Below are 15,758 nucleotides of genomic sequence, written 5' to 3' on the forward strand. Positions count from 1 at the left end.
AAAAGTAAAGATCCTAATATTTTAAAATTACCATATTCTAGAAATCAACGGCCATTGGAATTAAGTTCATTGAATTAAATTTACTGAATAAATTCATTGTTTCGTTTCTTTCAACATTTAACATAATGTTTATTTGTAACAAAGCCTTATATATTACAAATTAATGACTATGTAACTACTTGACTTCTTTGTCTCTAGTACTTTTCTTCTGAAGGCCTGAAAAATACATGTTAGAATAAACTTTTATAAAGTCTATAAACATTTTGAAGAAAGTGGCCAATATAATCTTTATACTTCGTGATTAAGTAGAATAACAGCTTTGCATTAAAGAGCTATTAAGACAACTAAATAAAGATGACACAAGCCTAATAATATCTGTGATATAAATGTTAGTCTCATATTTTGAGACAAAGAAACAATACAAGTACTTCCATCAGGAATTGAAAAAATTTGGGAGAATTCATCTCTTTAATGTTTTTACGATCAGACTATGCTGACTTCGTTTAAATCAGTTTGCAATATTATATATGTAATTCTGGGAAAATAATGTATTTATGGCATTATGGCACAATGATACTACTTTTCCCACCTCTCCTAGACTGCTCTCACTATATAATCACTTAATATATATATAATGTCTATACTGCACACTGACACCCGATTCTTATGACGAAAAAGGCTACAGTTATCTGCAAGGCTATATAATGGTTCCTTTTTTTTTTTTTTTTTTTTTTTACAGAGAGAGGGACAGACAGGAAGGGAGAGAGATGAGAAGCATCAATTCTTTGTTGCAGCATCTTAGTTGTTCACTGATTGTTTTTTTCATATGTGCCTTGACCAAGGGGCTACAGCAGAGCAAGTGACCCCTTGCTCAAGCCAGCAACCTTGGGCTTCAAGTCATCGACCTTTGGGCTCAAGCCAGTGACCATGGGGTCATGTCTATGATCTCACAATCAAGCCAGCGACCTTACACTCAGCTGGTGACCCCGTGCTCAAGTGAGATGAGCCCGTACTCAACCTGGCAACCTCGGGGTTTTGAACCTGGGGCCTCCGTGTACCAGTCCAATGCTCTATCTACTGCATCACCATCTGGTCAAACTATAATGGTTACTTTTGAAAAGTACTTTAAGTCTTTTTCATTGAAGTATTAAATACAGCCATAGTCATTTCTTAGCTATCTGAGATTAAATTACAAGCCTCATTACATTTCACTGTTAAGTACCCCAAACACCTCAATATGCATCTCCTTACAGGGTATTTTTCACAAAACCACAGTAACATTTTACACCTAAGAAAATCTACAATAATTTCATAGTATCTAATATCTAGTCCATATTTAAATTTCCCCAACTGGCAGATTTATTTTTAATTAAGATGCTATTAAATAATATAGGTGGGAGAGGTGGTGGTGAGATAATTATTTCTTGAAGTTTTCCCCCTCGGCTTGTTTTTTTAATAATAAAACCTACAGAAAAGATGAGCAAAATTAACATTCATATATTTTTCAACTTGAATTACCAACTGCTAACATTTTGCCATATTTTTTTTTCTTGGATACACCATTTGAAAGTAATTTGCATATTCTATTTTAAGGCTGTTTTTTCAACTTACTACCACCATAGAAGAGGCCACATGGCCTCTGAAAGACGTCTGAAAAGACATCCAAGAAGGATCCAAAAGGATCCAAGAAGGAAGATGCTTTTGAGGAAATGCAGATGAGTTTTTGGCATGCCTTGTCATCATTTTTAAAAGACTGTGCTTCATAATAGCTAGAGCTCTCTCTCTCTCTCTCTCTCTCTCTCTCTCTCTCTTCATTATTTTATCTCCAGTGTCTGACTGTCTAGAGACCTAGAATCATTATTTGTTTAATGAACAAAAGGTTACAGGGCAAAAGTGACTACAGCAATTGTCAGTTGGGACTTAGGCTAGAGGAAGATGGTTTAATATTTAAGTTCAAGTACTAAAGTCTCCATCACGTTAGAGCCCTCAACGTTCCAATAACACCTATTTAGAAAAAGATCTATTTGAGGGATATAGGGACAAAAGTGCAAAACAGAGTTATAACTTTAGAATAAATTTACGGTAATGGTTTCCTTACATAAAAAGAAAATCAAGCCAACAATACCATTTCTATCACCAACATAACAGTGAATTTAAAGTATTTCCAAATAATGTTCTATTAACAATAGTACTGAAAATAAATCACATTAAAGTCAAAATCTGTTAAGGTTACCTACCTCTTGAGTTGCTATTTTACGATTTAGTTCAGCTACTTTGGAAGAAGAATTTTCTATTGCATTTTGGCAAAGGAGTTTTTCTATTTCCCTCTGATGAGATGCTTTGAGAGATGTGATGTATGTAGCAGTATCTTCCTTGATCCTTTAGAGCAAACAAATGAAAACAACACATAAAAGCAACTTTTCAACCTCTAACCTCAAGGTTAGCACAAAAATAGAGTAAGAAGCTTCGAAGTTCAAGAAGCAATGGGAGGGAGGGCAACACTATCTACTGCACAGTGTTAGGTGCTTACACATTGTTTATTGCCTAAGATTTCTTACAGCTGCTCCATGAGCTCACATTATTTATTGCATTTTATAAAGGCAAACTTCAATATAGGAAAAAGTGATATATCTTGGGTCCCAGATCAGTAAACTACAGAGCTGTGGTTTGAGCCCAGCAGAGCGGAACCTCAGAGTCCAGGCCAGGCCTCCCACTTTCCCTCCCACCTGTGGCTGCACTTTCTGAGGGAGTCAAAGGTTTTAAATGTTCTGTTTGGATTTAAAGAATAGGGCCTGTCATTTTACTTTTAAGAAAAAGTCAGATTTCTTGCCCAGATTCTTATTTGGATTATCACAATTGTTCCTTTTAAAATCTCTAATGCTTTTCTAGGCAACGATCTCCAGTTTTGTCCCATGCATATGGCTCAGTTAGGTGCATGTTGTAAGAAGAAAATTTTACAGTAATTTTCAGGATACAGGGTAACTGAACCTAATTAATTTGGACCATTAAGTGTGACTTTTCATTTGTCTCAGACAAAATTTATGCATTCAGAGGCAGTTTTGTAAATGTTAAAGTTATAACTAAAGAGCTGATATATTTCTTATAGATAAGCATGTCTTCTCTTATTAAAAAAATGTTTTTTAGAAGGACAATATTTTAATCAAAGTAGATATTTAGTAAATTACGGTTGGTATCTGTTAATGACAATTCCAAACCAACATATCTGTTGCTTATTTGATTATATGAATATTTCATCATGAGAACAGTGTGATTAGGGTCCTAAGAAAAACATAAAGATCTAAAGCACCCATGATATAACTGTTCATAATAAAAAACAGCCTAAATCTGGGACTAGGAAAGGTTATTTCTCACTTCTCAGACCCAGAGCTAACAATACTAAAAAATTATAAATATGTATAGAAAAAATTATAGGAAAAACCTGAATTTTAAATCATTTTTAGGAAAGAATGTGATTCTTTCCAAATAGCTTCACAGCTACTATCATATTCAGTTCTATAGGAAAAGTTTAAACTTGGAAGCAATATGGTTACCATGATGACACAATGAGACATTGCTGCCAATTAATAGTAAGTATTTGTTAGCATTCCTATACTCATTCTTCCTGCATTCTACCAGGACGTATCTATTCCTTCATGCAGGCTCTCATTACTCATCATGATGCCTCCAACTCTGTGTTCCTTCAGTCAGACAGATGTACTGAAGTCCTAAGCTTTGAAGGGCATATGTTATATATTCTCAGTATATAATATAAGTAATGATATTAATTAATGTAGCTCTCAAGGAGGTACAAGGAAGAGTTATGATTAGTGCTTTCTTGGTACACAAATTATATAAGAGTTGGGAGGTAGAAGGAGGAAATTTCTTGGGAAGCTCTAGGAAATACTTTGTTGAAGAGGGAGGACTTGAAACATGAAAGAACAAAAGGCAGTGAAAAAATTCAGCAAGTGAAGCTTAGAAAGTCAGATTTTTGAGGAGGGAGAATGAAGAAGAGTCATGAGTCAGTTAAAAGGACCAGAAACAGGAAAAAAAAAGTGTCAGAGCTGCCATGTCATGGAGGTTAAAAGGGGAAACCGTTCAGAAAAGACAGTGTAGTCAACAACGTCAAGGAGAATGGGGATGGAGAAAACACCACCGGGCAGAGAAAAGTCACTATTGAGACCAGGCTTAAAAGAATAACGAGGAGGAGAGCCACATTTAAGAGAAAGTGAGATGGAAATAAAAGAAGAGGCTACTTAAAAACTGGTACAGAAAGATGGAGAAAGATGACCAGAATTTGGTTTGATCAGGTGAAAAAAATCTGAGCATGTGAGAAACTTCCAAGGAAACAGACAGGAGATAGTACTTGGAGATTCTGAGAAGGAAAGGGATGACTACAAGTTCTTTAAGGCATGAATGGAAGTGATCACAAGATTTAATTTGAAAAGATCATTTTGGGAGTGACGTCACGGAAATGGCGCCGTGAGCAGCGCATCCGACAGATCTCCCCAAAATCACAACAAATTTATCAACTAGAAACAGAAAAATTTATCCTTGGAGCATTCCGGAGTTCCACACAAACTGAAAGCGAAAGGACTGTTATCACTTGAATCTGAGAAACGAGGGTGTAGAGGAAGCTACCGCAGGGACGTTCATTCAAGCCGCAGTGCGCCTGAGGTGAGTCAGCCCACACTCGGGAGCGGCGAACAGCTGCCGGCGCGCGCCCGGTCCGGTTGCAGAGCGAGCACCGCCCACACTCGGGAGCCGCAGAGGGAGTGCGCCTGCGGTGAGTCGGCCCACACTCGGGAGCAGAGAGCAGCCGCCGGCCTGTCCATTGCAGAGCGAGTACCGCCCACACTCAGGAGCGGCGAGCAGCCGCCGGTGAGCAGCCGCCGGCGAGCGCCGCTAATGTTCCCAGCGGCCCACGCACTGCCAGTGAGAGACCCCAGCCACCGGTGCCCGGAGCCCCCCATTCGCGCGCATGCCCTGGGCAATCCACGCACCCAGAGCGCCCTACTGGCCCGCACACCCAGGGTGCCCCATTATCCTGCACCCGGTGCGCCCCAGCCGCCAGCAGCGGGGCGAGCGGGAGAGGCGCCAAGGCGGTCTTCCCTACTTGGGAGATTCTCTCCGTGGGCGGGGCACCTCACCCAGCCATTCAAGCTAACAATCAAGCGTTGGGGGAGGGGCACTCAGGCAGCCTGAAATACCTTCGGGAGCACAGCTGCGGACCCAAACACTGAAATTAGCTTAACCCATGAAATCTGCGCACCCATGGGTTCTAATTGATAAGATCTCTCTCAGTTCAGCGATCCAAGACAAGACGCGTGATATTTTTTAGTGCCTCTCGCTAAAGGGGCAGGGGCAACTTCTGATTGATAGAGCCTCCATATTCAGGGATAAACGCTAACAAGAGGGACTTGGCAGATAATAAGATCTATACTACACTAGTCGCAAGCAGAGACTAGTGCCTCTTCTTCCCAGCCAAAACAGGCTACAAAGTGTGGAAAGCCTGGGTTGAGTGGTCCAACTGAATGCTAGGTGCTAAACAGTTACCTTGACAACAATTGACTCCCACCCCTGCCTGATTACACTGGAGGCTCTGACTGCCAGAGCCTTTCCCAAAGCCTTGCACTGAGTGGGGATAGAGTGGGGATTTCCCAGCTCTTTGAGCCTCTTACTCCCCAGGCAGAAGCAGTTGCAGCCTTATAGCTGGATCACCAGGCTGCTAATTCAGGAAGGGGGGACTAGGAGAGAGACTCCAGGAAAGCAAACTCTCTCATCGTTGGACCCTGCAAACGCCAACAAGCCTTGACTACCAGCAAGACTAAAGCCAATTATATGACACTGCCATAGAATCCCATCAACTGCAAATCCCTACCTAAGTGTGACACAGGGGCAGAGCCTGGGGTACAGAGTCACTGACCAGGAAGAGGGAGAGAAAAGAAAAAGGAAGAAGTTAACCTCTCAAAATCAAGAAAAATCCACAGACTTTACAACTTGTTCCACTAATTTTTTGTTTTTTGTTGTTTGTTTCTTCTATCTTATTGCCTTTATTATTATTATTTCTATTTCCTCCACCTCGGTCCTTCTATTCTCTGCCCATCTTATGCTTCCCTTTTCTTGAACTACACTACCCATGAGTGTTACATTTTATTTCTCTTCTTCATCCTCACCCTCCTTTAAGGTTATACTCAAAAACACTTAACTCTCACTCTCTCCTCTTTTTTTTTTTTTTTGTTTTGTTTTGTTTTATTTTGTTTTTTTCTCTTCCTTTTTTTTCTTCCTTCGTTTTTCTCTTTTTCTTATTTTTTCTTTTCTATTCGTTTTTTCTTTTCTCGTTTTACTTTCCTCCCATTTAATCCTCAATCAAGAACAAATTAGTTAATTTGGGACTCAAGGGTTTTTTTTGGCTTTATTTTTCTTTTTCGCTTTTGTTTTTGTTTTTTTTTTTTTGTTTGTTTATTTTTGTGGCATTTTGGGTACTTTTTACGTTGCTTTTTAACTCACTAGCATTCCTCCCAACCCAAGGTCTCCATTGTATTTAGTCTTCGCTCCACTTAATACAACAGATTTTTACTTATTATTTTTATTTTTTTCTTCTTTATTATTTTTTTTCCTCCTTTTTTCTGGTTCCCTCTTATCCCTCTCATTATATCTCTTAGTCGACCATCACTTACAAGCAAATCATCTTATGCTTGTCTAAGATTTTCTTCCTTTTTTTTTGCATTTAGTAGGTCCCTACTCCCTTTTTTTGCCCCTTGAACTCTTCACCCCAAATCAGGCCCTCCATTATAGGCAGTTTTTGATCCATTTAGCATAATATAATTCACAGGTCATCACGATATTTCCCTGAGGAGGGGAGAGGAGGGAAAGAGAAGAAAGAAAAAAGGGGGAAATAATAAATTATTACTGTTTTTTTTTTGTGGGGTGTTTTACCTTTTTTTTTTTTTTTTTTTTTTTTACTTTTTACTCTTTATTAATTCTAATTAGTGCTATCAACAAGACCACCCTCAGATGCCAATAAGAAAGAGGAAATCAAATATTATGGATACAAAAGAAAGAGAGGTAACACAAATAGATGTGGAAAAATCTATGGAGAAAAGACTTAACATATTGGAAGCCTTGGAGCTAAATGACAGAGAATTTAAAATAGAAATCTTAAAAATACTCAGAGATATACAAGAAAACACAGAAAGGCAATTTAGGGAGATCAGAAAACAACTCAATGAACACAAAGAATATATTACCAAGGAAATTGAAACTATAAAAACAAATCAAACAGAAATGAAAAACTCAATTCACGAGCTGAAAAACGAGGTAACAAGCTTAGCTAACAGAACAGCCCAGATTGAAGATAGGATTAGTGAAATACAAGACAAACAACTTGAGGCACAACAGAGAGAAGAAGAAAGAGACTTAAAAATAATAAAAAACGAGAAAGCCCTACAGGAATTGTCTGACTCCATCAGAAAGAATAACATAAGAATAATAGGTATATCAGAGGGAGAAGAGAAAGAAAATGGAATGGAGAATATAGTCAAACAAATAATAGACGAGAACTTCCCAAGCCTGTGGAAAGAACTAAAGCCTCAAATTCAAGAAGCAAACAGAACACCGAGTTTTCTTAACCCCAACAAACCCACTCCAAGGCACATCATAATAAAGATGACACAAACCAATGACAAAGAAAAAATTCTCAAGGCAGCCAGGGAAAAGAAGAGTACAACATATAAAGGAAGGCCTATTAGATTATCATCAGATTTCTCAGCAGAAACTCTACAAGCTAGAAGAGAGTGGACCCCAATATTTAAAGCCCTGAAAGAGAGGAACTTTCAGCCAAGAATACTATACCCATCAAAGCTATCCTTCAAGTACGAAGGAGATATAAAAACATTCACAAATACAGAAAAGATGAGAGAATTTATCAGCAGAAAGCCCCCACTCCAGGAAATACTAAAGGGGTTTTTCCAACCAGATTCAAAGAACAAAAGAAAACAACACCACAAGTAACAGCTCCACCAAGAACACAATAAAACCAAACTTAAACTGTGACAACAAAGGAAAAAAAGGGGGGAGAGGATGGAGATTAACAGTAGCAAAGGACGATGAAGTGCAGAAATACTCATAAGATAGGGTACTACAATGAATATGGTAGGTACCCTTTTCATTACTTAATGGTAACCACCCTTGAAAAAACCACCACAAAAACACTTGACTTAAAAAAGGTAGCAACAGAGGAAAGAAGTATGGAACACAAACAAACAAAAACAAATGATAGAAAAACAAAAGAGAAGAATCAAACAAGATACAAAACTAACAGAAAGCAATTTATAAAATGGCAGTAGGGAACCCACAAGTGTCAATAACTACACTAAATGTAAATGGATTAAACTTACCAATAAAAAGACACAGAGTAGCAGAATGGATTAAAAAAGAAAATCCAACTGTATGCTGCCTACAAGAAACACATCTAAGCAACAAGGATAAAAACAAATTCAAAGTGAAAGGCTGGAAAACAATACTCCAAGCAAACAGCACCCCAAAAAAAGCAGGTGTAGCAATACTCATATCTAATAATGCTGACTACAAGACACAAAAAGTACTCAGAGACAAAAATGGTCATTTCATAATGATTAAGGGGAAGTTGAATCAAGAAGACATAACAATCCTTAATATATATGCACCAAACCAAGGAGCACCAAAATATATAAGACAGCTACTTATTGACCTTAAAACAAAAACTAACAAAAATACAATCATACTTGGAGACCTCAATACACCGCTGATGGCTCTAGATCGGTCATCCAAACAGAGAATCAATAAAGATATAGTGGCCTTAAACGAAATACTAAACACCTGGATATGATAGACATCTACAGGACACTTCATCCCAAAGCGACAGAGTATACATTTTTCTCTAGTGTACATGGAACATTCTCAAGAATTGACCATATGTTGGGCCACAAAGACAATATCAGCAAATTTAGAAAAATTGAAATTGTACCAAGCATATTTTCTGATCATAAAGCCTTGAAACTAGAATTCAACTGCAAAAAAGAGGGGGAAAAACCCACAAAAATGTGGAAACTAAACAACATACTTCTAAAAAATGAATGGGTCAAAGAAGAAATAAGCGCAGAGATCAAAAGATATATACAAATGAAAATGAAAATACGACATATCAGAATCTCTGGGATGCAGTAAAAGCAGTAATAAGAGGAAAGTTCATATCACTTCAGGCCTATATGAACAAACAAGAGAGAGCCGAAGTAAACCACTTAACTTCACACCTTAAGGAACTAGAAAAAGAAGAACAAAGACAACCCAAAACCAGCCGAAGAAAGGAGATAATAAAAATCAGAGCAGAAATAAATGAAATAGAGAACAGAAAAACTATAGAAAAAATCAATAAAACAAGGAGCTGGTTCTTTGAAAAGATCAACAAAATTGACAAACCCTTGGCAAGACTCACCAAGGAAAAAAGGCACAGGACTCAAATAAATAAAATCCAAAATGAAAGAGGAGAGATCACCACAGACATCATAGATATACAAAGAATTATTGTAGAATACTATGAAAAATTATATGCCACCAAATACAACAATCTAGAAGAAATGGATAAATTCCTAGAACAATACAACCTTCCTAGACTGAGTCATGAAGAAGCAGAAAGCCTAAACAGACCAATCAGCAGGGAGGAAATAGAAAAAACTATTAAAAACCTCCCCCAAAATAAAAGTCCAGGCCCAGACGGTTATACTAGTGAATTCTATCAAACATTCAAAGAAGACTTGGTTCCTATTCTACTCAAAGTCTTCCAAAAAATTGAAGAAGAAGCAATACTTCCAAACACATTTTATGAGGACAACATAACCCTCATACCAAAACCTGGCAAGGATGGCACAAAGAAAGAAAACTACAGACCAATATCTCTAATGAATACAGATGCTAAAATACTAAACAAAATACTGGCAAACCGAATACAACAACATATTAAAAAAATAATACATCATGATCAAGTGGGATTCATCCCAGAATCTCAAGGATGGTTCAACATACGCAAAACGGTTAACGTAATACACCATATCAACAAAACAAAGAACAAAAACCACATGATCTTATCAATAGATGCAGAAAAGGCTTTTGATAAAATACAACACAATTTTATGTTTAAGACTCTCAACAAAATGGGTATAGAAGGAAAATATCTCAACATGATAAAGGCCATATATGATAAACCATCAGCCAACATCATATTAAACGGCATAAAACTGAGGACTTTCTACCTTAAATGAGGAACAAGATAGGGTTGTCCACTCTCTCCACTCTTATTTAACGTGGTGCTAGAAGTTCTGGCCAGAGCAATCAGACAAGACAAAGAAATAAAAGGCATCCATATCGGAAAAGAAGAAGTAAAGGTATCACTTTTTGCTGATGATATGATCCTATACATCGAAAACCCGAAGGACTCCACAAAAAGATTATTAGAAACAATAAACCAATACAGTAAGGTCGCAGGATACAAAATTAACATACAAAAGTCCATAGCCTTTCTATATGCCAACAATGAAATATTAGAAAACGAACTCAAAAAAATAATCCCCTTCACGATTGCAACAAGAAAAATAAAATACCTAGGAATAAACATAACAAAGAATGTAAAGGACCTTTATAATGAAAATTACAAAGCATTGTTAAGGGAAATCGAAAAAGATACAATGAGATGGAAAAATATTCCTTGTTCTTGGATAGGAAGAATAAATATAATCAAAATGGCCATATTACCCAAAGCAATATACAAATTTAATGCAATTCCCATCAAAATTCCTATGAGATTTTTTAAAGAAATGGAACAAAAAATCATCAGATTTATATGGAACTATAAAAAACCCCGAATAGCCAAAACAATCCTAAGGAAAAAGAATGAAGCTGGGGGCATTACAATACCTGACTTTAAACTATATTATAGGGCCACGATAATCAAAACAGCATCGTATTGGCAGAAAAATAGACACTCAGACCAATGGAACAGAATAGAAAGCCCAGAAATAAAACCACTTTTATATATGGTCAAATAATCTTTGATAAAGGGGCCAACAACACACAATGGAGAAAAGAAAGCCTCTTCAACAAATGGTGTTGGGAAAACTGGAAAGCCACATGCAAAAGAATGAAACTCGACTACAGCCTGTCCCTGTGTACTAAAATTAATTCAAAATGGATCAAAGACCTAAATATAAGACCTGAAACAATAAAGTACATAGAAGAAGACATAGGTACTAAAATCATGGACCTGGGTTTTAAAGAACATTTTATGAACTTGACTCCAATGGCAAGAGAAGAGAAGTGAAGGCAAAGATAAATGAATGGGACTACATCAGAATAAAAAGTTTTTGCTCAGCAAGAGAAACTGATATAAAAATAAACAGACAGCCAACTAAATGGGAAATGATATTTTCAAACAACAGCTCAGATAAGGGCCTAATATCCAAAATTTACAAAGAACTCATAAAACTCAACAACAAACAAACAAACAATCCAATAAAAAAATGGGAAGAGGACATGAACAGACACTTCTCCCAGGAAGAGATACAAATGGCCAACAGATATATGAAAAGATGCTCAGCTTCATTAGTTATTAGAGAAATGCAAATCAAAACTACAATGAGATACCACCTCACCCCTGTTAGATTAGCTATTATCAACAAGACGGGGAATAGCAAATGTTGGAGAAGCTGTGGAGAAAAAGGAACCCTCATTCACTGTTGGTGGGACTGTAAAGTAGTACAACCATTATGGAAGAAAGTATGGTGGTTCCTCAAAAAACTGCAAATAGAACTACCTTATGACCCAGCAATCCCTCTACTGGGTATATACCCCAAAACCTCAGAAACATTGATACGTGAAGACACATGTAGCCCCATGTTCATTGCAGCACTGTTCACAGTGGCCAAGACATGGAAACAACCAAAAAGCCCTTCAATAGAAGACTGGATAAAGAAGATGTGGCACATATACACTATGGAATACTACTCAGCCATAAGAAATGATGACATCAGATCATTTACAGCAAAATGGTGGGAACTTGATAACATTATACAGAGTGAAATAAGTAAATCAGAAAAAAACAAGAACTATATGATTCCATACATTGGTGGAACATAAAAACGAGACTAAGAGACATGGACAAGAGTGTGGTGGTTACCAGGGGTGGGAGGAGGGAGGACATGGGAGGGAGGGAGGGAGAGAGTTAGGGGGAGGGGGAGGGGCACAGAGAACTAGATAGAGGGTGGCGGAGGACAATCTGACTTTGGGTGAGGGGTATGCAACATAATTTAATGACAAAATAACCTAGACATGTTTTCTTTGAATATATGTATCCTGATTTATTAATGTCATCCCATTACCATTAATAAAAATTTATTTAAAAAAAAAAATCATTTTGGAAAAGAGGACCCTGACCTCTTAGAACAGCGGTTCTCCACCTGTGGGTCGCGACCCCGACGGGCATCGAACGACCAAAACACAGGGGTCGCCTAAAAATATGTATTTCCGATGGCTTTAGGCGACCCCTGTGTTTTGGTCGTTCGACCTCCGCTGGGGTCGTGACCCACAGGTTGAGAACCGCTGTCTTAGAATGTCAATTCGTTTCCATAATAACGTTTTGACAGCGCTCTGTTGACAGTGCTCTGCCTATGGCAATCATAAATAATGATCTTCCGTCAAAAGAAGGCCCCATGGGTCATGTACAAAGAAGACGAGACTGATCAGCCCAAGGACATGGCTTGGGCTGACATGGACATTCAGGTTCAGGCTGACAGGAGATTCTGGCTTCCAAAAGCTAGAGGATCCTACTCTGAAACATCTATGCTTAGCGATATAATACAACTTCTTAAAACTTGACTATAAATTCAGTTTAGAGTATACAGTAACTATCCAAAAGAAATGAATCTTATAATTTAAAAAAGTTTTATGTTTTTGTGCCCATGTATTTACAAATTCACATTTTACCTTTTTATGGCATTCTCAAACTGGTTCATAGCTACTTCAGATTTCATCTTCAGCTCATTCATCTCTACAATTAATCTCTCCAGTTCACTTTTCAATCTGCTGTTTTCTTGTAAAACCTCTGAAATATGGGAATCAGTAAAGGTGTGTGGTTGATAAAGTTTGTCATCCAGGGCTCCAGGGAGGGAGTCAGCATTTCCCTTACTTGGGTGCAAAACCTCTTTCTTCACCCTTTTTGTAGTCATTTCCTCCCTGCCCCTGGAGTTCTGATGAGAGAGCATCATTCTTCTTTCCTTCTGAAGCCTCTCCACAGTTTTCGAAAGGTCTTTTATTTCTCTTCCCTTTGCAGCCAGCTCCTCATTGAGTCTTACCAGTTTAGCTTTAGCATGAGCCTGTTCCACCTGGAATTCTATAGACTGGAAATCTTGATCATCTTTGCCATTTTTCTTGAGTTCTATTTCAGCATTCTGACGTTTAAGCATGTCTATTTCTGCTTCAAGGTTTCTTACAGTGATCTGATGGGCTTCCTTAATGTCATCAAGCTCCTTCTCTAGTGCTTTAACCCTGGAGGCGTGGTCATGTTGGTTCTGGGGTGCTTCCTTCAATTTGTGGGCAAGTAGCTGCTCCTGCTCCTCCAGTCTCTGTTCATACTGAATCTGAAGGAAAGATTCCATGTAATGCCAAACCACTGCTAACCATTTCATTAGTCACTGAAGCCCTGCATCCTACCAGAACCTACCATGTTGTTAGTTTAGAAATCATTACACATTCTGATGCCTCCTACTCTCTGCTCTCTGAGTTAGTCCAATGAACTGAAGTCCTAATCTTTGGAGAGAAGAACATTATATATAGTGGTACCTTGAGATATGAACAGACCAACATACAATTTATTTTTAAGATACAAGCTGTGACTCGGTCTGTATTTTTGTTTAAGATCCGAGCGAAATTCCGAGATATGAGTCGTGATTCGGAAAGCTGCTGCTAGTTGGCACTGGCGCATGGGTCCAGTATCAGCAGTTTGATATATGAGTTGACTGACTTACGAGCTTGGTTACAGAACGAATTAAATTTGTATCTCAACGTACCACTGTATTCTCAATATGTTATATAATTTTGGAATTAATGCTGCTTAATAAACATTAACTTACACATATTCTTGCATACCCCAAAACTTATTTTAAACCCCCTATTTAAAGCTTATTTTAAACAGTCAAACCTATTATTGTATACTCTTTCCTATGCAAATCAACAAACTAGATACTCTTTGAGGATAAACAGGGAAAGCAACTGGGGGTACTCAAGTCTTTATGATACAGCACATTTTCAGCTTTCCCTGAATATCAATTAAGAAATCTCACAGGGAATAAGTCAACTTGAAATTTATATCCTGGAGATTTTTATTATAAATAAAGTAACCTCAATTGTTTAGTCTGTGAACAAGGCACTGACAGTGTTTGCTCATTCATTCAATGACTATTTAGCTATGACTGAGTGCCAGGCACTGGGTCAGATTCTGGGGATAAAGAAACTCAATTTTCATCTTCAAAAAGTTCACAGCCTAGTGAGGAGAGTGACATGCAACAGTTTCAATGTCCCATAACTGTGATAATGGGCCTCTGAACATGTAAATTTCAATAAAAATATTTTCAACCATGATAATTCAAAAAGTTTTACACTGAATATATATCAGATATGCTTTACTCTGCCTTTTCATGACATGACTTAATTTACACTAATTCTAATATCATTGAGAACTTGATTATTTCATGTTTAAAATAAGTTACTGAAGGAGGACTAAAAAATAAAGGTTTCTTATGCATCTGACACTCATGGTGAAGATTTTGAAGGAAAAGATGTTTACAGCTATTTGCTAAAATGAGATCTAAGAAGCCCAGCCCATGGTCCATCTCCGAGCCCTATTGCTATGGCTACCTGGTACTTACTTTCATTTTCTGGAACTCCTGTTCCATGGTACGAAGGCTTCTCTTGGCTTCTTCATCCTTGCCCTCCAGATCGGCTTCTAGATTTTTTATCCTTTTTTCCATAAATTCCATTGTATTTCTATCCACTGTATTTCTACCCACTGTATCACCAGCTGCTGATGCAGCCAATATTAAAGCAGGCAAAGAATTAGGATATCTTCTCTTTAAAATTCCTTCCATTTCCTTAACCTAATAAAATATTTTTGTATATATGTATGTTCACAAATATATTATAATTAAGCAATTTAATACAGATAACACTATATTAGTTATGTCTAGATTTCAAAGAGATGCTTATATCACATCTCAGGACTGAGATGAATGCACAAACACAAATTAATTTTAAATTTTATACTTAGAGTAGCTGAAAAAAAACCTTATAGTATGATGTCTAATTAAGTACTGATGAATTTACAGAAATCTTTTTACATTCATTTGAAATAGATCTTGGGACTATTCTACTACAATACCTTTAACAAAAGAAAGCATACAAACATATGCATATATAAAACCAAAGACAGAGACATGAACATCAACCTATTCCTGTATGTGCCCTGACTAGGGATCAAATCAGCAATCTCTGTGCTTCAGGATGATGCTCTGACCAACTGGGCTATCCAGCCAGGGCTAATAACCAGTTTTTTTGAGGACAAAACTCTTTTCCCTCCTTTTTATTCTACAGACCCCCTCAAATGATAGTGCTTATGCTATCTACTATTACTTATTTGCACACGAATGTGCAAACTTATTGCAGGTAAACATACAGCT

The 15,758-nt window shown here is 37.4% G+C and overlaps 1 protein-coding gene across 2 annotated transcripts in view; it reads right to left on the minus strand.

Moving 5' to 3' along the window:
• The window catches only part of CEP162 (centrosomal protein 162), a 98,341-nt gene that overhangs the window by 17,041 nt on the left and 65,542 nt on the right, over window positions 1–15,758 (minus strand). For both annotated transcript variants that reach the window (XM_066254215.1, XM_066254217.1), the window contains exons 22-24: window positions 14,952–15,179; window positions 13,012–13,664; window positions 2,238–2,379 (exon numbers count right to left, since the gene is read on the minus strand). In XM_066254215.1, coding sequence (XP_066110312.1) covers window positions 2,238–2,379; window positions 13,012–13,664; window positions 14,952–15,179 — 1,023 coding nt within the window. The remainder of the gene's footprint in view (window positions 1–2,237; window positions 2,380–13,011; window positions 13,665–14,951; window positions 15,180–15,758) is intronic.

Source organism: Saccopteryx bilineata, chromosome 1 (genome assembly GCF_036850765.1).
Source record: "Saccopteryx bilineata isolate mSacBil1 chromosome 1, mSacBil1_pri_phased_curated, whole genome shotgun sequence".
NCBI lineage: Eukaryota > Metazoa > Chordata > Mammalia > Chiroptera > Emballonuridae > Saccopteryx > Saccopteryx bilineata.